At 46.2% G+C, this 23,954-nt stretch overlaps 1 protein-coding gene across 3 annotated transcripts in view; it reads right to left on the bottom strand.

Moving 5' to 3' along the window:
* The window catches only part of gukh (NHS actin remodeling regulator GUK-holder), a 39,843-nt gene that overhangs the window by 9,766 nt on the left and 6,123 nt on the right, over window positions 1-23,954 (bottom strand). For all 3 annotated transcript variants that reach the window (XM_017180792.3, XM_017180793.2, XM_070286180.1), the window contains exons 2-3: window positions 3,709-4,076; window positions 994-1,334 (exon numbers count right to left, since the gene is read on the bottom strand). In XM_017180792.3, the coding sequence (XP_017036281.1) occupies window positions 994-1,334; window positions 3,709-4,076 (709 nt within the window). The remainder of the gene's footprint in view (window positions 1-993; window positions 1,335-3,708; window positions 4,077-23,954) is intronic.

Here is a 23,954-nt window from a genome sequence, read left to right as displayed (position 1 = left end):
CTTTAAATCTGTCATTTTTGCTTACTTTCTTAGTTGGTTTAAGTAGTGGGTATATTAGGGATTTATGTCTTCTAAATAGTTCTAAGTAGATGGGGATATAAACTGGTTGAGTAGATAGGAATAGTAATATATACCTATTATTGACACCCCCCTTTTAATTCAAATGCAAATACATTTTCCTCAGTGCTAGTATACATGTATGCATATATTTTTTGTGGCCAGATCGATTTACAGGGGGAATGCGAGCCTCACACAGTTTGGAGTGCACTTTTGTGGTTATCCAAACAACAATTTGTTTACGCTTTAATACGCCAGCCACATATTTCGTGCTCCAAATCGGTGGAGCGTGAACACGGCTCTCGTCTGTGGCTGCTCCATTTCGGAGTCGAATCCAACAAATGAGCCATGGAGCCGGGACAGCAGCCACGTCGGCGGGGCGTGCCCCAGGGCCAATGAATGGGCCAATGGATTGGCTGCATCGGGGGGCCAAATGGACAGGGCGAGGGGTCGGCGACACTTGCATAATTGTGCGGCCGCGTTGTAAATATTCATACGTAATTGAATTAATTTATTTAAACTTTTTTTCGCCCGATGCGCTCGCTGAGCAAACATCTCGTGCCCCGAAACGCAGACAATCGAACGTTGAAAAATTGTATAACAAAAACAAACAGCCGTTTTTATGGCTATTCTTTTTGTGCGTCATGAAACACAAAGCAAACAAACAATAGTTGCCGCGAGATTTGCATAAAAAACGCATTAAAACAGTGTTTTTGAATTTAAGCAAAATAGAATTTAAGCAAAGAAGAAGGAAATAGAGACCAGACACAGTGTTTTGAAAACGGTTGATAAAGAGAAGTATACTTAGAGCTTAGTTTAGTTTACACACTTTTAGAAGTTCCCCAAGATATACATAGAATTGTGCTTATACTTGGCAATTAGTTGGTAAAATAACTAATTACTTAAATTTCATTTTCTTACATAAATAATACTCACTTTAAGGCAATCTGTTTGGTTTGTTCCTCGGGTGAAGGCAAGCGATGGTTCAAAGGCACATCTTTATTGATATCGTTGGGCAGCTGGTGCTGGGGCTGGCGATGGTGGCTGTGGGAATGGGAGCTGTCCGCCGCCTGGCTCAGATTCTGCGCGTATAGGGCGTCGACGGCATCGGCGGAGAGGACGGACGGAGAGAGGGCGGGCGTGAGGACGCCATTATCCCCAATGACCAGCGAGGTGCTCACCGAGGTGTCCACGTGATGCATGCAATCCGGCGTGACGGTGACATCACCCAGCGCCTCGCTGGATGTCCACTTTCGCAGATCCTCGATGGCAGCGGGCTGAAAGTGGAACGAGCAAATGGAAAAAAAGAGTTAAAACATTGGGTTAATTAAGCATTTGGCATGCAAAAATATATATTGTGTTATGTTCCGGCGATATGTATGCTTCATGTTGCCCAGGGCCTATAACAGGTCGGTCCTTAATTAGTCGCCCAGGAGGTAGGTAGGCCACCTGTCACGAACATCCCTTTATGAGAAATGCGAGCTGCCACTCTGCGCCATGTTTGCGCAAACACACTCTCTATGCTTTCCGCAAATGGCGGCGGGACATGCGATTTTTAAATCTTCCGAAAATGTGGCAGGATGTGTGGGGCGAGCACGCGCTCGACAGAGCTCCGTTACCGAATCGAAATTCAATCAGTCTAATTAAAAACAATAAAGGCAAGCAGACAGCGGGGCCAGCTAGATAGGGTAGCATTAAAAAAGGGCAATGGACGAGCTGCTCTGGTCTAGTTTCGAATCAAGGTTCAATGATTTTTCAGTGTTCATTTCGCTGTCTGTTGGAAAACATTCCCCAGATTCGAAATTGTCTGACGTTCTTAAGTGAATTACGCGCATAAAGAAAAAGCGCAATCGTTTCATTTGATTTTCGGTATCCAAGGCTCGAATCAATTGTAGCAATTGAACAATATCTGCGGGATGGGGCCACAAGAAAATTCCCAGCCACCCACACCACCGAAATCTACATAAAAAGGCACTTGAGCTAGATTTCCAATGGCCAAAGTGAGGCAGCTCGGACCGTAAAAACAGCCAGAATCCGGATTTGGATCTGGGTCTGGGTCTGGGTCTGGGCTCTTTCTCCTTTTCCTCAGAAGCAGCTAAATTTCTTTGGCAGCAGCGGGGCCACAGTGGCCAACTTTTAACGATAAAATATTTGCACATAAATGTCGAGCCGTATATAATAATGCAATTTAAGTGCCGTCAACAACAGCCACCCAGCCATGGGCCCGTCGTTCCTGACCATCTTGCAGATAGTTGCTGCCGTAGCCAATAAACCGCAGAGCGCTAATGGCCAGGCCGACGTCCAAGATACTCCTCTGCGTCTCCTCTCTCGGCGATCTCTTTGGGGTGTATCAGAGCGGAATGCTGCGGCTAACTAGCGTCAAACGCAATGCGAAAAGGATTAAAAGTCACTTTATTAAGGAGCAGACGACAGAAGGATGGCAATGGACCTGGAGCTAAAGCTGGAGCCAGCCGTCAAATGGAATTGGGGACTGGGAACTAGTGGTGTGAGGCGGTTTGGCGACAGTCGACTGCGATTGACAGCCGACGTTGTTTTTGCCAAAACAAGTTTGGCAACCTATTGAACAGGGATCCGAGATGTGGCTGCTCTTGCTCCAGCCATCCTCGTCGTCGTCTGCAGCTATTGGCCATTGGCAGTTGTCTGTGCCCGCTGGCTGTTTGTCTTTGCACAGCTTATCTAATGGCCTGGCTAAAAGATAAACAAGAGACGACAAAGACGCGGACGAGGACGCCGGCTAAATGGGACGACTGTGAAGCGCGTTAGCTCAAATTAACTGCAATTTTCTGATATGAGCTCAAAGAGCTGGCGACGTGCAATGGAAAATAAATGAAATGAAATCCGGAATACTTATATATCCTTTTCAATTGAAGAAAACAGAGCTCGTTGACTAAGAAAATCTGTTGTGTTCAAAAGGATAAAGAGGTTGAGACAAGGTTCTGATACTCTTAAAGTATTCCTATCGCTTTGTAACCCTTTAAAATTCCCCAAAGTATGTCTAATTAAGAGTTCCCAATAAAACTGTCACGATTCAATGGATTTATGCCAGCCAAGTGCCGGCTGTAAGTAGTTCCCAACTGCCGCCTCATAGTTTGCAAAGCCACAATGGCGTGGGACGTCGGTTGTTGAGCAATTAAAGCGAGCCAACTAACTCGAAATGATTTGCTGCGGCCGCTGATGGAGTCATGCCACGAGCGGCTGCTCCTAGTTGGCCATTAGCAGATGCCTGATGGAGCTGGGACTGTGTGTGGTCTCTGTTTGCTCGTTCCACACGTTCCTGGCTCCTCATCATCATCATCACCACCAGCTCCGAGCGGCAGCCATGACAATGATTGGGTGCCGTGCGGCTTTGTGGAGCAAATGCTGGGACGACAGTTGGCCGGCAGAAGAAGGGGGTTTTGGCATTAGCTTTCGGAGGCAACACAGCTGGCGATGGGATGGGATGGAATGGAATGGGTGGTGGCAGCCACACACGACGAGGTCGTCATAGTTTGCGGTCCAGTCTGGTTTATTATTTATGCATAACGCATAACTTCAAGCATAACTCCAAGAGACGTCTAACGGTGGCCAGTTACCCGGGAGCAGTAAGCAGTTACCTGGCAACCAGTAGTTACCCCCGTTCCCTGTACTCACCAAACGTATCTCGATCTCGGCATCGATGCGCGTCCGAAGCTTGCGGTTGGCATTGCCGAACTCGGACACGCACAGCAGCTGATCCTCCGCCGAAGCGGATCCATTGAGCTGCAGGATCTCGTGATCGCTGGACAGCACCTCGCCGTTGAAGGAGATGGATCTTGGAGGGGTCAAGGCCTGAGAGTGGGCCAGAGAGGCCAGGGCTCCAGCCGTGGCAATGGCAGGCGCCGGCAGCTCCTTGCCGGCCTCCGTGTACAGCTGGCGCACGCTCAGAGGCCGGGTATCGCCGGTGAAGAGCTGCTCCTGGAATGACTTGTCAGTCTCGAAGTGCTGCTTGCGCTGTGCAAAGGTGAGCAGGTCGCTTTCAGCTGAGGGAGAAAGTAGAAAAGGGAAATGGTAATGAGTTATGTGTTTTTAGCTAAGAAACTATTAAAAGATAATTAAATAAGAAGAAACATTAATCTCAAAATGGAAACTGCACCATTAATATGGTTCCTAGTGCCTACTTACAGCCTAAACACATTTCTTTAATAATAACTACAGTTTCCCAGCTATGCTTTCCCCTCTCTGATGCCTGGTTATCTGCATTCAATGCCCCAGAACGAGATCACAGGCGGCTTTCATCTCTCGCCGTTTAATTCGAGCATCGATCACTATCATCAGCAGATAATCAAAGAGCTTTTCATGTAATCTAATAGAAACAGCATGCCCGGAACACAGCCCAGCCCAGCTGCGTGTTGGCTGCTGCTGCTCCTCTTCTGGATTTTCCCCCGAGAAAATGGCCAGGCCCAGTCCCAGCACAGCGACTCCCATCGATTCGGTTTCAATTTAGCCCACATGGCGATCGCTGCCGCTTGTGCAATCTGTAAACAAAGGAAGCAAAGGCAACGCGATGCCGATGCCGCAAATAAATCAACGCGAAAATTAATAGAGTGGAAAAATCGCCACAAAACCAAGGACACGGCATAAAAAACTCTGAGTTATCGTTACGAGCCGCAGAGAGGGAGGGGAAAAAAGAAAACGAATGCCATGAAAAATTGTAATTAACTTTAATAACCCGGCCACATGCCATGGGAGGGAGCTGGGCAGCTCCTCTCGCTGCATATTTAATTCTCATGACAGTGGTGGCCAGTTTCTAGGGAGGAGCAGGGGACCGTTTGTCTTTCTGGCTGTCTGCACATTTTGCATTTAATAGGCCGCCATGTGGACTTGGTCGGTAATGAAAACAAAGCCCGAGGAGCTACAGCCACTACCAGGAAGCAACAACAGGAGCAGAGGCAGCCACTCGTAGATTAACAAGCCCAGAGCAAAGACACTTGACGCAGATGGAGATGGCGATGCCAACTGGGAAGGGAGCTTATAGTCATAGTCGTAGTCGTAGTCGGAGACGGAGACGGAGACTAGGCTGGACCGCTGCCAGGCACTGGAGATGGGCTAGAGAAACGGCGGCAACCTAGCGCTAAATTCAGGCAATTTTATGGCAACGGGGCCGCATTTTGACGTTCAGTGCGCCACTGGAAGACGCATGGGTCTGGTTCCAGGGACAGGGACAGGCAGCAGTGCCAACAGCCTCATCCCCCATTGGCAATTTCAAGTGCGCAGACATTGGCACGCACAGAATGCAAAGTTCCCAACCGAACTGACCCCTGTCTGTCTCAAAGTGCCCAAAATAAAGTGCAGAAAAAATGTGACTGACTGAAAAACAGGCTCTTCTCTAGCACTCCCCGTTAATTTCGACCAAATGCGAAATTCAATTAGGCATACTCTCAGGTGCAACTGTGGCTCCGGCTCCTCTCCTGCCAAAACGGAAGCTGACAGCAGCCGTCGCCGGAAATGGCAAATTAACTTGGCAAAATTATTTTTCCTCAAAATATTTACTGCCTCTAGAGGAGGAGGAGCCGAAGGGCAAGGAGGCGTCGTCACGTCTGGGTGACGTTGGCCATGGCCATGCCGTTGCACATTATTTATGACTCATGTACAAGAATGTCATGGCACATGAATATATATATATATATATATATATATATATATATATATATATACATGTATATATATGGATGAATGTCTATGTACACAGCTCCAGATTGCAATCGGTCCCGGGCGGTATTATTCGACGAGCTGGCCACAAATCCCGTCTGCAGATTGCCTTAAACTATTTCAACACCGGACCAAGAGCAGGACCAGGACTAGGCCCCAGCGAGATCATAGCCAAGCCAAGCCAAGCCGGTCCAGGCCACAACCACAGCAGCCATGGTAATACAAGGCAAGAGAGCCCTCTATATGGCCGTAATCCACTTTTATGGCGATTTAGCCGTTATCCAACGACAATTGTCAAACATGTTAGCAGTGATTTGTGGTTAACTCCGGTTCTCTCGAAGATGGGATACCCTCGGAAACAGGAATATTATATTTACTATGCATTATAGTAAAATTTAGGTTGATAAATTACATATATATAATAATAAGGCTTTAAAATAATACCAATTTATCTTAATAAATTAGATAATATCTAGTGTTTTCATGTATTTCCCCCTTTCCCCCTTTCTTAACCCTTTCTAAACGCCATAAAACCCCTTTTAGAACCCTATAAAAGTAGCTCAAACCCCTTAAAAAATAACTCAGTAAGTAATTTATCAAGAGCCAGATGTATTTGCATATCTGGTATAGTTAAGAGGCAGCTTTGCATGCCCCAAGGAGGTGTGATCCATGTGCGGGTATCGTATCCCATTACCAGGCGGTTTGTAACTTGGCGCCTGCCTTCTGTTGACATCTCTCGATTGTCATGTCAAACGCGATGAAATTTATAGGAGGCCGCAAATCAAAGTGCCCCCGCCTTGCTCCTCCCTGGTAATCCACCAGAGGCGATGATGTGCGCCAGATGGAAAACCAATAAGCCCGGAGCCAATATATCAAAAGTGCATTTGCCAGGGCCCAAGCATATATTGACACGTATGCTCTGCTATGCTATGTGACTCCATCCGAAGCCGCAAATAAATGAGATGGAGTAGGTGGGGGAAATGGGATTTGCACAAGATGTTGGCCAGGCTAACCAAGCGAGGAACCAGCTGGGCCATCACCGACTGACTCCAGTCCAAAAGTCGGAGGATAGCTGACTCGTTTAGAATTTAGCCTGGCCATAAATTGGCACCGCGGCTACGTGCTGCATGTTCATAGAAGCTGTGCTGCCACGTCGCTAGCTACATCCACAGTCACCTCGACTGCGGTGTATCTGGCAGATACAATCTGTCATAGACTAACGCGTTCCGTAGCATAATTTGCGCGAAACGAGTTCTTGGCGTACGGAAAGAGGGCTCCTCTCTACGTGCACCGAGTCGATGGCGATAATGTCTTGGCAATAAATGATTTATAAGCCATCCACGGCGATTGCCGTTGCGCTGCCTTAATTACGCTGATTGCACCAGGTTAGAGTTCGTTGGCCCCACTTTTCGCTCGAGCTCTCAGTTCTTAGTTCTCAGTTCCCAGTTCTCTTGGTTCTTCGTTTGCCAGTTCCCTAGCCGAAAACAATTGCATCGAGTGGCGGCAGCCAGCGGAGGCTCCTTCAATCAGTTGACTGCCCACTTTAATTTAATTATTTAAAGAGAAAACAATTGCAGGCGCAGAGAGTCCGACGAGGGAAATTAAAGTCTGCCCTTGGCCCTCCAAATCTGGCCGGCAGCCAGACACGAACCGTGGACAGCGCCATCCGTCGAGGAGGCATCCGGGTTATCTGGGTATCCGCGCTACGAGCTTCCAGATCCCAGCTAGGGTCGTGCTGTGCGTAAGTGTCGTAATGGCATTTAAAGCAATTACGGGTCACATTTGGGTCCGGCCTCCGGAGAGGACAGCGGGAAACAGAGGTCCTGCGACATCCGATGCGATAAAGGCGAAGACGAAGGTAATATGCACTTTAAGGGTATATTTTGGTGTTTATTTAAAAATAAAATTAAATTAAAATTATATTTAAATAAAATACCTCTCCTGTAATCAGTATCAGACAAAATTTTCTTGGGAATGTCGTCCATTTAAACTTGACCCCAACATTTAAAACCACGATGATTCCTTTTAGGTCTACCTAATGCATTATGTTTGGCATACCTCAAGGGTTAATTTATCAAAAGAGCCAAAGAAAAAACACTTTACATTTTTTATAAAGCTCAACCATTTAGCTTGCCTTTGGAAAAACTGAGCCCTTATCGCCGGCGACTCTCAGCATTCAGCTCTGTGATGATTTATGGGGCAAAGATTTTGTCAGGCGGAGGAACCCAGAGAGCTGAAATCTGAAAGCTTAAAGCGTGATAATCCAACCAAAATGTACGCTGTACATAACTGCAAAATAAACAAATATATTTTGGTAAATTCACGCATACGCAACGATGAGCTGGAGCTGCTTACATACAGATGTGGTGGTGGTAGTCACATGTGCTTTATGGCCAAAAGTTTTTGCGCTCGCCGGCATGTTATTTCGGATTGTATTTTAGCAAATTTTCGGCAAGCCGACAAAAGAGCCACGGCCACATTTTGGGGCGCCACAAGCGCATAAATTGTAAAGCCAGCAGCTAGACAAATTTATGCAATGCCCCGGGGGTGGGTCTGGAGAGGGAGCAGTGGCAGTAGCAGGATTCCTCTACCCAAAGCAATCAACGGGCAAATGTTGCACGTAATGCGACAGTAAAAATGTTGCCAGCAATCCCAGAAAAGCAGCAAAACAAAACACAAAACAAAAGCCATCGCGAACTGTTGACAGAAATGGCAAATAAAATTGGTTTCGCTTTTTGCTCTCTTCCGCCTGGAAATCTCATTAAACGGGCTGCTAAGTCCCATATGCGTATACCCGCCACCTTGTCTCACGTTACTTCATGTTGCTGCTTATATATTATTTTTGGCGAAGAGGCCAGCTCCCAGCTGCACTATTAAAACTGATTTATGCTCCCCTTAACCTCTCAGCTGCCTCTATCTCGGGGAAAGCTGACTGACACACCCGCGCCTCGAACGCATTGCCAATAAAAATGGGCGAGTCACGTGATTCTGATTCGCCAAGCCCATGGCCATAAAAGGTAAATGCGGTTGACAGGCGAAGGATGAGATCCCGGAGCAGGAGCAGGAGAAGCAGGAGAAAGTGAGTAAGCGGGCCAGGACTAATGATCTGAATTATGTGCGAGAGGGCAAATGCTTTTCATTAGGTCCGCCCGATGGCAGATAACGCACGATTCATAGGGCTTAAAGGGGATTAAAGTGCCATGTCATATCCTTTTCGAGACCAGGCAAAAATAGTTACCGATTTGGGACAGTGTCTGTGGCCTAGAAGTATATAATCCACAGCTTAAAGGTAATCTTCAATGTCGGATTATATTTATAGGGATTATTACTTTAAAAACTATTTAGCAAGGATATAAATCTAAGCGGTACTTTAAACATATTTAATTTGTTGTAAATCTAAGTCTGGAAACAGAGAAAAAGAGAAATAGAGCTTCCCCTTTAAAATTATCTGTCATATTTAAACTCTTTACCAAGTCTACCTTAGTAATTGTTCTTTAATTTATAATGATTTCTAGGAATACTATGTTATCTACTATTTATTATTCAGACTTCTAGGAAAGTGACTCCACACTTTTGTAAAATTAATACCGCGATGATTAAGTTTTTGCTATAACTCAGCCATCCCGCCCCCACCCACATAATCGATGACGGCGGTTGGCCGCAGTCTTAATTAAGTTCGTTTTTCATCGGATGGCTTTTATTTAAATTAATTGACCCCAGCACTTGTCGTGATAGCAATTAGCGTATTTTTTTTTGTTTTTCTGCCCGTTTTGCGCTCCAATTACAGAGACTTTCGGGCTCTTGGCTTGATTAAGTAAGACTTGACTTCCGCCAGGGCTTAATTATAGGCCGTCGCTGACTTGATGACTTTACGGCCATGTAAAGTAATTAAACGAAAACGTAAAATTTGCTGCTAAACATTTGAGTGCCGCCCCCGCACTGTGTGCCTCCCGCCCCTCGGGGTTCGATTTCAATCATGAGCCGTGTCTATCAATCGATTTTACAGCCCCGGGGCGAACATAAACCCAGCGGCAGACGAGACTGTCTACTGGAAATTGAATGAAAAATGCATCTCACCAAATGCCACTCTTCACTGTTTGGTTTTCCCAGTTGCAGTTGCTGTTGTTGCGGCCAATAAATTTAAGTGACATGCGTTTTTCAGCGAGTACCCGCGGGATAAGTTTACTTAAAATTCCATTGCCATCGGCTACGGGCTCCCCGATCAGCGCGACTGATATCATTAAGGGCCACGGCCACAGCCACACATCCTCATCCTCATCCGGAGTGGCGGAAACAAAAATAAATGCAGCCAGCAGCAGTTTTATTGGGTTTTGTGTCTAAAATTAAAAGTGAATGCCCAAAAATGTTCGAGGTTCGACGATTTTTCACGTCCCTTCGCCGCCAGATGTTTGCCGCGGGGAAGATTTACTCGGCGCAACCACTTTAGCGCAGATCTGCGCCTTTCCACCCGCGCCGTAGCGACATTTTCCCGGCTCCGACTCTGGCTCCTGCTCCCCTTATTTTTAACAGCTCATTTGCCGCCGGTGGCACCTTTTATTTTTGGAGATTTTCCTATGAGGAGTAGGAGTCGGGAGTCCCTCCTTTGCGGCTTATTCAAATATTATGGATAGATGTGCTGCGCACATAAAAAGCAGGGGGATTATGGCCAATGTTTGACTTGAACTTGAAAAAGAGGAGGGTTGGGGGAGAGGAAGTGAAAGCGGCGCATCCGGTTCGGGTTCAGGTTCATGTCCTGGACCTATCCCATTCCCAGGGCCCAAGATGCTAAGTAAGTCGTTTTCTTTTTGTGTGTCTTTTCTGGTGTGTCTTTGTGTCTCGGAACTATCCTACAAATCGAGCTAGGAAAACAAATTGCCGACTCCCGCGCTCTCCGCCAGAGTCCAGGGCGGCTGAGAGTGCTTCAATTGGAAGTGGTTATATGGTTATATGGCTATATGGCTCTGTGGGCATTCGGCTAAAGCTGTAGCATGGCCCCGGGCCAGAGCAATTGAGTTAGCATTGAATACAATTGAAAGACACTCGGTCGGAGGAGAGGCTGAGACCCAAAACGGGTTTCGCCGTTTCGTGGAAGAGTCTCAAGTCGACTTGACTTGAGTTCGAGGGCCGTCTTGTAAGTGCCCCCCGTTGAGGCACATGGAAGGTATCGATCAGAGATGGATTCCTATTTGCTATTCATTGGAAATGAAGGGAGATTTACATATTGCCGAGTACCAGCCTTGAACCCAGGCATGCCGAGCTCTTGCAGCCTGAGAACCTGACTGGAAAGGCTGGGCCAACAGAAGCTACCAAAATGATTGCTTGTATGACACGATAAATAATTGAGTTAATGGTTAGTTAGGGTTTTGGCCTACCTCCTAACAACTTATAAGTCTGAGTCCCATAAGTCACAAAGTATGATGGGAGCCGCGTTTATTTTGTTTTTAATGATCTCCCACCTAAAGTGTCTTGCCTGCCTACTGGTTGGGCTATTAACACTTTCCCAGACTTTTATGCACTCACTATTTCCGCTTTAATGGCTTCCATATACATAGAGTTTATTACTCAGCCCATCAAAGCCAGCTTCCTGGTTACCACATGCGCCAACTTTTGCTAATTGGCCCGAAAGAAGAGCTCAGATATAAGGCTACCAGCTCCGGCAATTGAAACATAATTCGCACTTGCATTTGCATCTGAATTTATGCAAGCTGTCGGCTCGGCTCATGAAAACTAATTAAATGCTTAGCCGGCGTGACATGAGCCCGCGATTGTCCCTGGATCTTTGGTATGCACCAGCACTTGGCCAGAAGTGGCCAGGGCCTGCCTCCAGCTCCTGCAACTCTGCCTGCCTTCCAGCTTTATGTGTCTGGCAGAGAGAGAGTTCAAGCAGGCGGCGTAATGCATTTTGCATTAACATTTTTTCACTCCATCCCGGCCAGGAGCCGGGAACAATGCTAAGAGCCTACAGGGACACTTTAGCCGTGGCCAACACCGTGTGCGAATGCCAGCCAGCCAGTCTGACTTTCCGAGAGGGAAAGGGGACACCGACGAGGTATTAAATCCAGCCAGGGCTTCTTCGCTCGCTGTTTATTTTATTCGGAAAAGTTTCAGCATTTTTTCTTTCCTGACACGTGCTAAAAGTTAAGAGACGGAACTTTGCTGCGACAACGCCCCGGCGGAGACAGCAGGAAATGCTGCAAACATTTGGCAACACTCGGCCCGATGAACCGCCAGCCAAAGGTGCTCAGGGCAGGAGGGGAAGTCGGGCTAAGAGCACAACAAACAACAAGCCGGCGATACAGGGGGAACAAAAAAAAAAACGAGAAAGGAGGAAATATTCCCCTAAAAACAAAACGACAGGCGAACATTTCCCAGGCAGGTAGCGAGCAGGAACCGCGCAGGAGCAAGAAGAGTCCTTCGGAACAAACAGGCACTCACATCTACCCTAAAGGAACTCAGTTCCTCTGTTTCTGCCTGGGAACGTGCATTCCTGTGAATGAAACCCAAGGCAATGCCACTCGCTCACTCACTCCCCGCTCATCATTCATTTCTCATATGGCTGATTTTTATGGTTTCCTGCGACCCCTTCAAGACGTTCGATCCTGCGAACGGGCAAGAAGCCCTGCCGGCGATTGAATTACACTCATTTCGCATCCTTGCAGCCCTCCTTGAGCCTTGTGTCAATGTCAGCAGTCCTCGAGGGGTTCCGAATAAATATTTGCATTCGCAGAGGCATCATCCATGCGGAGTGGGGTTCGGGTTAGGTGATAACCATGGCTACTGCACTGCCACCCGAGCCGCTAATTGTCCCGACAACATCGTCATGATGGTGCAACATTCCAAAGGGGCAAACACAAATTGCCAAACTGTCAACGAACATTTTTAGAAAGTCTACAACAAGCGCAAAGCTCTGTGCTCCATGCTCCATGCTGAACCTATGAACTCCACCGCTCTGTGGCCGGAGGAGATATGATTGCGAGGATCCCGAGGCAGATCCGATGTCCGCCGGCCTCTCAGGTGACAATTTGGCCAGAGCTAGTCGAGCGCCTAACAGCGAAACCACATCGGATCTAGTTACCCTCTTGGCCGGCGGCAGCAATGTGCCAGTTCGATCTCGGCCAGCTCCTCTTCTCCGCCAGCTGCTGCGGTTAATTAAACTCAGCTTCGGGCCTTGGATGCACGTACCGTCGAACGAAACCCAAGCAAGCGAGCGACATCGACAACAATTTGTTTATTAGAAAGTTCCCCGATGATGGGCCTCGCGGGGAAGATACTCGTACTAGTGGAGCAGATACTCGCTGCCAGAACAAGGATGAAGTGAAAACCAGCTTTAAACTTGATTAATTAAGGTTGTTTATTCGTGGAAATCTATAAAGGAGTTTATAGTTTCTGGAGCTTAATCTTCCTTGGAAAGTAAATAACTTTATAGGGATTAGAATCTCCGATAGTCTGTAAGCTTTTCCCACTTGCTACACTCTGCTCAATGCACAAGAATTTGCGAAAGTTGTTTTTCCACATCGCCACCTCCATCGTGGAGGAGTTTGCTATGGAGAATAATGTCAAGATTGTGGCCGAGGACTCCTCCGCAGATGCTCGGGCGGCGATTAGCCGAATGTGGCTGGCAAGGTGTTGGCCGGTTGGGTCTCCGGGCCAAGTCTGGCCAAGTGAAAGGCACAACACTGCTCACGGTTTTAGCCCCAAGCCCGACAACGTTATTTGTCTCAGAGCAGCCGCAGCCTGGTGGAGCTGGGGGCTCAAATTGTGTCAACTTTCCCAAAAATTTGTCGAGAATGCGAATGCGGCTTTGATTTGCATAGGGAAACTATGAGTCTGGGGTCAAATGTTCATCGCTTGCCATTAAATGCAGACGACAATGTCGAGATAATCGGCAGACAGGGAAATAGAGACAGGAAGATGGCGATACAGAGAACTGGGAATGGCAGCAGGAAGCCAGCCACGAAGATGCCTTCGCTCCCCAGACGACTATCAAGCGCTAGAGACCTGCAGTTTAAGGTGTCTGTTTAGGTGCGTTGACAGTCGAGATGGGCACGAGATGGCTGCCGCTAGGGATGCTATGCCAAGATGCCTTTTAACTGGGAGTTGCGAGTAGAGAGGCCCGTTTAGCGCTAATCTCTTGCAGGCAAACCCATCCTCGTGGCTCCTTCTCCAACTCCTTTTCCACGTCTGACTGCCACACGAGTGCTGGGTCCTTGAGACACCACAAACTTGTGGCAAGCTCTCCTCCGGCTGGAGAGCACAAGAGTTGGGGCTGCAAGACAAACCTTTGTCTTTGACGCAGCGCTATCTCAAACATAATTATTGCCTCATTATGCCACGATGGTGTCGTTAATGTCTTCGGCAAACAGCGCATCCAATGGGAAGGCAAACAGCGCTGCGTTAATAATGAAATTGTAAATAAATTGTAAACATTTCGACTGCGCCAAGCGCAAATATTTGCCCCTCAACTTGCCAGCGAGTGTATCTGTATCTGTTGTCTGTTTTAATCTTTGGCTTTGACACATACATTTTCAATTTTATGTTTCTGGTTTCCCTGTTTTTCTCAGTTCTCTGCCTTTTTTCGATGGGCCGCGCTCTAGGCTGTCAACACTTTGACAATTTTCCCTTCGGACAGGAAACAAACAAACAATAAACGACAGGCGCAACTGATAAACCCGAAACCGAGACCGAGTTCCATTGAAGCGTTTTTCACATAAAAATATTGAAAAAATTGGAAATTAACCCGAAAAAGCCATAATGGCTTTTAAAATATCATTCTCTTGGTGGCTGCGATAAGAGCCTGTGTGGTTTGATGGCTGCATTAGCCACGGTTTGCTGTTGTTTATGGAAATGCTGGGCCATAAAAAAGGCGGCTCTGGAAACTCGATTCACTGGGGAAACCAGTTATTTATTATTCGATTTGTTCGCGTTTTATTATCACCTGTAACGGTGAGCAAATCAAATGCTGATCAAAGTGCCGATAAGACCACACACACACTAACTATATATCGCACTTATCGCCAAAGGTCACATGGCCACAGTGTCAACATAATCTCTAATATAAAACAGATTGCAGAACGGAATCAATGGCACTAAGCTCTCCAAAAGGCGACTTGTCAGCAAACTCGCCGAGTTGAAATGAAGAAATTAATTTTGATTTATTAGCCCAAACATGTCTACCAGCATGTGAGCTCATATATGGGAGGTAAATGAGCATTTTCCCCAATTTCTCCAAAGGGAAACCGTTGCAATGCGTGCTGCTGGCTCACTCACCCCCTTTCGAGTTGTTCGTTTCAATTAATTATTTGTTGCATTGCGTTTTCATTGGATATTATGACATTTTTATGTTTCCCCCCGGGGCCTGGAGTTGGGGCCAACTTATTGAAACATAAATTAGGCAACACATGTCCATAAAACATCGGCAGTCACTTGTCATATCAGCGAACTGCTCGAAATTTACGACTCGCTTGCCACTTTGACACCAACAGGATATATACACATGTGAGGATGGTAAGTGTGTGGGACGAGGGCTGGACCACGGCTGATAAGGACACTTGAAACCGGCCCTTAATGTCGCTTTTAATGGCATTTCCCTCGACCGTCTCTAATACCAAATCAATTTTCAAGCGCATAAATCAGCGCCGATTCGGGGGAAAATCAATAAAGGAAATAAAGAAAAGAAAAACGAGGAGCAGAGAAGCTGGAAAGCTAAGAGTAAAATGCAGCCGATAAAGCGTAGCATCTATTAGTAATAAAACAAACATTAGCAGAGTGGACCATAAATTTTGGTCGCTTCCAAAGAGAAATCCCAAATTGGAAAATGTAAATCAAGACGATAAGATAATTAATGAAAATTAAGAGATTCCCTATAATATCCCGCCATTAAATAACCGGAATACTTAGAGGCTTTAGGCTGAGGTTAAGGCACAGTCTTATATAGGTCAATTGATGCCAATTATATATAGTTAAACCAAATTGGAGTGCTCCAGATCCGGGGATTTCCTTACTAATTCCCTGGGCGCGCATTTTCGGCTCCACAGCTTCTCGAATTTCTCTCTGGCTCGTCGTTGTAGTTCACACGTTGCTGTTGAAATCCAACAGATCCATCATTCGCCATTGTGTCTGGCATCAAAGAAAACATTTTCCCAGGGCGTTAGATAACCCAAGAAACAAATTTCCAGCGCTGTTCTCTCTCTCTCTCTCTGTGTGTGTTTCCCAACCATTTTTGCCGCCACATAAAAAGCAATTCATGCATCTTGAAGACGGCTCACCCTTTGGGCTCCCCTCCATTTTCGGTTCCACTAAATCAATGCCAACGAATCTTGGACATCTTTGCCGTCGCAGCTTCTCGCCGATCTCCACCAAATTGCCAACACAGCCTACAGTCTCATAATAATTAAGAACAAATTCATTTACACTCTCAAACGCCGCCAGAGGAGGGAGACGGAGGACCTTTGATTTTTTGGATATTCTGGGTGGAGCTGGGGGCGAGCGTGTGTTGTGTATTGTTGGACTTGACATGTTTTGAACGCAGGGAATTTATTTATTGTGGATGTGAAATGCATTTAGTATCGCACATAAAAAAGCGACAAACAAGCAGGCGGAACGGGGGCGGTGGCAGGCAGCCCACAACAGATCGAATAGCACGGTGAGAAAAGTCATTATCATTTATAATTCTTTGAAAAAATGTTTCATATGTGTTTATAATTCCCAAGTTACTTCTCCGTGTAAAAAAAAAAAACGTAGAATGCAGTTCTCGATTAAACATTATTTTCAAGGCTTTTTAACTTATTAAGGCAAACTCTATGGTGCTACTAAAAGTTGCTTTATATGATTTTGATTTTCAAAATATTTTCTACATCAATTTTAATGTTTTTCTCAGTGCTTGAGTCCACGCAGATTGCCGCTGAAGCGCAACAACAGCTGTCGCGGCCTGTGGGGATTTCGATTGTAGCACTTTTGATGCGCCGGGTTTATTGAACTCCCTGCGTTCCTTCACCACCCTTATTCCCCTTGCTCCTCCAAGAAGCAATTGCAAAACAATGCAAACTCCCTTCGCAATGCCGTTTCTCGTTGTAAGCATAAATGGGTCAGCGGGCTCATTAAAATTGAAGCCGTGAACTTTCGCTGATCTCTGGCGTTTGCCTTTGCGTTCGCGTTCGCTTATTGCCACAATTTGTTGCGTTCAGACTGCTTAAGCGGCATTTAACGGCAACATTAATGCAGCGCACGCACTTCATAGCCGGACTCCTCCCTATTTTCCAGCCCATAAACGGGGGCTAAACTGCTCATTAGACTGGCATTGTGCGCACTCTTCGATTTCGAATCGAATGGAAACGCCAGGTTGCATTTCCGGTTGTGACAGTTCGCGTTCGCATTCGAGTTCAAGTCTTTTCACCAAGCGCCACTCACCGGATGTGCCAAGTGGCAGGGGCTCGTCATCGTAAAAATCATAAAAAGAGAAGGAAGCACGGAGGGAAATTCCAAACAATATTCAATGCTAACTCAAAATTAGGGCAAACTCTACAAGAGCCGAGGGTTGAACGGCGGCGGGATTTATCCCGAGTTGATTATTGTGTTCTGCTGCATTGTTGAGCAATTATGCGGCACTTCCTCCCAACGCGAAGCCATTCGTTGACACTCACGAGTGTGCCGGCTGCTGCGAAATCCTCCCTCCCATTGAATTACCACCCAGAGCAGAGCATAACCACACAGCTGTTTGACCCACTGCGGATTTAATGGGCAGAGAGAGGTTCCGCTTCCGCATCCGTAACTCTCTTTACGACCCATCGATGTGCGGCCTGGAACAAAAGCACCCAATTGACGGATGGTCTTGTAAACAAAGAGCAACAGCTTGGAATTGTGTATGTTACTGTTTCATTTAGTGACTCTACTCGGGGGTATCCCCTTTCAACTATTGTATACACATATCGTTCGATTTATACATCTTTTCGATAAACAAGCTGCCAGATCAAGACTGTCTATCCCGGCACGTCTTTCGTTGCCATATCCGTCGTGGGTTATAACATAATTTACGTCTCTTCCGCTCGGCGGCTTAGCAGCCATCAGTTTCCAGTTCCATGGCCGCACAAAAATGCGGCTGGCCAACTCCAGCTCCAGCTGGAGTCTCTTCTCTGCCTGCCTTCTCGATTGCCCTGTAATGTCAGGGCATTGTAATTGCATTTCGTGCTGAACTTCTGGTCCTACACCGCAGACAAGTCATCCCGAAAACGAAAACTCCACGACTTTGGCTCTGGCTGTGGAGCTTTTTCTGCGGTTGCCGGCTTGTATCTCTGTATCTTTGTATCTTTGCATCACTGTATCTGGGCACCCCAGTATCTGTGGCTCCACAATGTAGCCAATATCTAAGCGTCGGCATCTTTGGTGGCCGACGCCATCATCGTTGCGAGCCAGAGTCAGAGTCGAAGTCAGAGTCATATTCGGTTTCAGAGTCAAAGCCTCTCTGTCCCTGGTCTTTTTTTTTTCTCTAGATTTCAATCTGCCAGCTTGGGTTTTAATCGCTCTGGGATTGGTTTTCCTGAACTTTATGGAACCTTGAATCGACTGAGCCCGGTATGAGGCCGGAATGAAACCGCAACATATGCCCATTTGCCAACCTATCGAGCTGGGAGATCTCGGCTCACATCTGTCCGCCTGGCCCACGTGTCTTGTGTGTGTAACTAAGCACTATATATAGCTGTATCTGCTGGAGCGACTCCGAATGTATCTCTATCTGGTTTTCGGCTTAAGAGCATTAGACAGGGGCTGCAACCCCTAATAGCATAACGCCTCATGACGACCCTCCAGCTGCCCCTGGTCCCTGCCATTCTCATCATCTCAAGTGCCTGGCTGGATTTTCGGGGCATGGACAATCTAATTACCGCTTTCAGTGTGCATTTAGCGTAAATGATAGCCGAAGGCGTTTTCACTCCCGCAATAACGCACTCCGTCCCGCACACACACATGTGCCCCATTAAGCCGGAGGGCAGGAGGAAGTTACGCCCGAGCAAGTTCCACCGGCTTCCAAAAAACCAAAAGCCCACCTGCCTCCGTTTGAGCTTTTCTTCTCTGTTGTTTTGTTGTTTTTTATGTGGAGCTTGCAGTGCGTGGCCTCCCACTGCCACTCGGGCCGGAGTTTAACTCCGGATTCCGGCTGCAAATGGGGCAGCCATGACTGGGCATCTTAATGGAAATGGAGTTGCCGCCGCTGGGGCAGGTCCCACGCACTCGTCGGCCCGATCAACTGCAGCTTCCAGAGACCCAAAACTGACTGACTGGCAGTCAATCCGGTTGACGGCATGACGCGGCTTAATTGGCCATTACGAGGCGGCTGCATAAGAGGCTCTCGTCTTGCGCAAGTCCCACTCCCCGGGAGAATCGCTCGCTGGCGCGTTTCAGGTTTTTCCTCGCTTATGGAAAATGATTTTTACCGTTGCAGGCTATACGCTTTGTCTATATGCAAATCAAGTGAAAGCCAGAGCGGCTCTTTCCCAAAATCCCCCCACAATATCAGTGGACACTTCATTGAACTCTCGGCCAGAATTTGGGTCAATGTACTCCACCAAATAGAATTCCCTCGCCATTATAAAAGCCCTTCAGTCCTCATTTTGGACCAAGAAAAAGTGAGATGAAGCCAAGACAGCTCTTGACCCGAAAGCCAGTTGCAAAGGATTTAGATTTGGATTTGGATTGGCATTGTTTGCGCTTCATGTCGCATGCCGCCGGCTCCTCCTCTCGCTACAGTTGTTAACATGAAAAGATAAACATCGGAAATGATGTCAGTCGTCAAGCTGGCAGTGCCCAGCCTCTCGCTGCCTTGTATCTGGCGGTTCCAGCCTTCCATCGCTCCATCTTTATCGCCACGCATGTTCCCCCCAGAATCATGTAAAACTTACACAACGAAAAGCACAAAAAAAAGGCAGACAAGAAGCTGCTGAAAAAGCTGAGCCCCTTTCGGTAGTTTCAGCTGTTACATGCACGGCAATCAGAGCAACGTGTTTCTGTTTCCCATCTAATGAATTGCGACTGGCGAGGGACTGGCTCCGGAGTTCCATTGTCGTCGTCGGGCTTGCCAGCGCTCCCAGACATCGTTTAGCGGGCTAAATGCCGCACTTTCAGTTGGAACTGGAGAACTAACCGCGGTGGCAAAACACATACACAAAGCGATGAATAAAAGATAAAGAGCGGCGAATTAGATCACGCAATGGTGCCAGAGAACGTGAACAGAGCCAGGTAGCGTAAAGTACATCCAGGGGATGCAGTCGCAGCCAAGGGATTTCCTGCTCCGAAGGTGACAACACAAAAGGCTGGATTTATCTGCTAACATTTACATAACGGATTATTAATAAACTGTGTAGCCATTGATATCTTGAAATCTATTTAGCGATTGGAAAGGGAAAGAATGTGAAAACGAATTACAATAAACTTTTTAAGTATCTTATAATAGAGGAGAATCTCTTTATAAACAATAAATAAAGAAAATAATTTCCAGCTATCACAACTGATAGGTAGAGTATCAATAAACCCTCTTCCTCGAGACCGAACATGGAAATAATCTGTGTAAAATCTATGCTAAAGCAGCAGATTCCACAAATACTTAAGGTATTACTATAGGATTTTCTTAGCACACACTTGAAATCAATATCTTTAGCCATAAACAACATATTTATAGCCTCGGCCAGTGCCAAGTATTACAACACTGCTAGCCGTCCAACACCTTGGACTCCTCCATCGTATCACAGAAGTAGGTGTGTGTAAACAAGGGAGGAAGATAAGATATCTGGGACGCGGCCAAGAACACTCCATTATATCGTAGTCAACAATAGAATCTAATGCAGTATTGGCAAGGTCGGGAAGGGAGGCGATTTATAGAGTTTCCCTAGCAGCTGCTCTTCGATTTCCCATTTCGATTTTCCCTGCAATTATGGCTTAGGAACTAAAACCCTTTACACACCCCAGGATCCTGTGATTAATTTGCATATGACATGAGCCTGAGATCTGATCAACGCATCAGTTGTGCCCAGCCCTTCCTCGCTTCCCTTAACTTTACCTATAATATACCTTTGGGCTGGGAGGGGAAACTTGTTTTTATGCCGCAAACAAAGCAATTTTCGCACTGACGCTTCCTCCATCCAGGTGAGCAAGGACCCCTTTCCCCTTGGCAGGGTTGAATTATGAATGCAGTCCGGCGAGGGGTTGAAGAACGGGTTGCATACAACATGGCAACATGGTCGCAGTCGTAGCATTCCTTATTTTGGGCAGGACGTTCTCTTTGGCTCGCTTGCTCTCTCGCAGTTTGCGGTTTACGATGGCCGGAACGAATGCTTACCTGGGCCAAAAATAGAGAAAGAAAAACCCGGCCGTAAAAACAAGGTGCAGGAGACGGAGACAGGGTCAGAAGCAGCGGCGGTTCTTGGCTCATCTGTCGCCTGGCATTGCGTGATGTTTGCCAGATGAATGAGAGTGAAAAATGAAACACGAGTTGCCGTTGCAATCAGTCGTCCGGAAATCAGCACAGACAGGAACACAGGCAGTCAAAGTATCCTGGGGAGCGGTTAGCGACCGAGGAAGACTTCCAGGCGGGACAGGCACACACAGACACACAGACAGACAGACAGACAGACATTAAGGCCGCATTATGAGACCCGCAATGGGCGACAAAGTGTTTCCATTTCCCTTCTTGCCGGCTCGGCTTCCTCTTCCTCCCTCGGCTTTCCCCTGCCCGCTCTGCAATTTGTTTGCGGCAAACACACATTTACAGCTGCGGCAAAAAAAATAGCACCATGACATATATTTTTCTTCATTGATTATTTGTTTTATAACTATTCATATATTTAACTTGTTTAAGGCTTTTATTTTTACTTTAGGCTCTAATTTATCGAAATACACTGCAAGTGTCGTCGATAATAACATGAAATTGAAATATTTACATTATGAATGTGAACGTTGAACATTTTAGGCGGCAACAAAAATAGCACTATTTCAAAAATAACTTAAGAAAACGAAAAAAAACGAAAAAAAATACGGGAAGTTCTGGAATATTTGTATTCATTTGTATTCCTTATCGATATAGTGTATTAATATTTCGTTGTAAAAGCTTTGGCAGCAATGACAGCAGCACAACGTCTCGGCATAGAATTGACCAAGTTTTGACACCTTTCCCGTGGAATACTGCGCCATGATTCTTGAATGGTGGCCCAGAGCTCCTGATTAATCCTTGGTTTTGCATTGGAAACATATTTTTTTACATCAGACCAAAGATTCTCTATCGGGTTTAAGTCTGGAGACTGAGCAGGCCAATCCATTAGGTGAAGGGATCTGTCTTGAAACCACTTAGGAGCTTTCTTGCTGGTATGTTTAGGGTCGTTATCCTGTTGGAAGACCCACAACAACGGTATTTCGTATTCTGCATAAGACAGCATCACTGTTAGCAAAATATCGCAATAGACATGTTGATCCATAATACCTTTTATCCAATGTATTGGACCCACTCCGTAATAAGAAAAGCATGCCCAAACCATGATACTCGTTCCACCGTGTTTTATGGTCTTGCAGGTGAAACTTGGGCGGTATTCCGAATTGGGGGGTCGCCGTACATAGGATCGAGATCCTCTTCCTCCAAATAGCACGATTTTGCTTTCATCCGACCATAGGATGTTTGGGCATGCTTTTCTTATTACGGAGTGGGTCCAATACATTGGATAAAAGGTATTATGGATCAACATGTCTATTGCGATATTTTGCTAACAGTGATGCTGTCTTATGCAGAATACGAAATACCGTTGTTGTGGGTCTTCCAACAGGATAACGACCCTAAACATACCAGCAAGAAAGCTCCTAAGTGGTTTCAAGACAGATCCCTTCACCTAATGGATTGGCCTGCTCAGTCTCCAGACTTAAACCCGATAGAGAATCTTTGGTCTGATGTAAAAAAATATGTTTCCAATGCAAAACCAAGGATTAATCAGGAGCTCTGGGCCACCATTCAAGAATCATGGCGCAGTATTCCACGGGAAAGGTGTCAAAACTTGGTCAATTCTATGCCGAGACGTTGTGCTGCTGTCATTGCTGCCAAAGCTTTTACAACGAAATATTAATACACTATATCGATAAGGAATACAAATGAATACAAATATTCCAGAACTTCCCGTATTTTTTTTCGTTTTTTTTCGTTTTCTTAAGTTATTTTTGAAATAGTGCTATTTTTGTTGCCGCCTAAAATGTTCAACGTTCACATTCTTAATGTAAATATTTCAATTTCATGTTATTATCGACGACACTTGCAGTGTATTTCGATAAATTAGAGCCTAAAGTAAAAATAAAAGCCTTAAACAAGTTAAATATATGAATAGTTATAAAACAATTAATCAATAATGAAAAATATATGTCATGGTGCTATTTTTTTTGCCGCAACTGTACGTAATGCCATGCCAAGGTCTGCTTGCTGGCTGGACCTTAAAGCTGTCCTGACCGAAAACAACAACAAAAAACGGCAGGAAAGCACTTGAAGTTCTTGCGCTGAAATTCCGAGAAACAAGTTGGACTTGGAGGCAAAGAATATGCACAGAGAGAAAAGAAAACCCAGAGGTATTTGCCTTTTAACTATTTTTTAACAAAAGATTCTGAAGAAATGCCTTAATTTGGTCAGAGTTTCTCTGCGTGTAGATGCTGCTGAGAAATTCCAATGGTAATGCAAGGTAATGGTCTTCCCAGGGTGTGCGATGGTTCCTGGACCTTCTCCTCCTCCTGCTGCACCTCCCTTGGCCTGCCCTGCCCCTTGATTAGAGCCGCTGTTTACCTGTGCCAGCGATGCTGGGTACCAGTACAGGTTTGTGGAACGAATCTATAACCTGAGATCGCACGCTGACTGTCTGAACGTATGACTGGTCTGTGTTTTCCGCTTTCCTACGGCCCGCAGATGGAATTTCCAACGCACAATTTGCCACTCGCTTTCCCCGCCCCGCTTTTGTTCTTAACGCCCACGTTTATCCCATTGTCTGCAGTCGCATTTTTTTGGTATTTGCAAACACGTTTTTGGCTTGGCGAAATTAAATGTAAATGCCATCAAAAGTATGGAGAAGATTGAGGCGAGAAAGGTGGCCCCAAGGGACCAACCATTCACATTCAGATTAGAAAGTCGTGCCCCGGCCAGAAATGCGGGTGCAGCGTTACCAAAGGTGTTTATGAGCCGTCGTTGAACTTGAAAACCGCCGAAG

This window comes from Drosophila kikkawai, chromosome 3R (genome assembly GCF_030179895.1).
Source record: "Drosophila kikkawai strain 14028-0561.14 chromosome 3R, DkikHiC1v2, whole genome shotgun sequence".
NCBI lineage: Eukaryota > Metazoa > Arthropoda > Insecta > Diptera > Drosophilidae > Drosophila > Drosophila kikkawai.
This window is presented reverse-complemented; position numbering and strand designations above follow the sequence as displayed.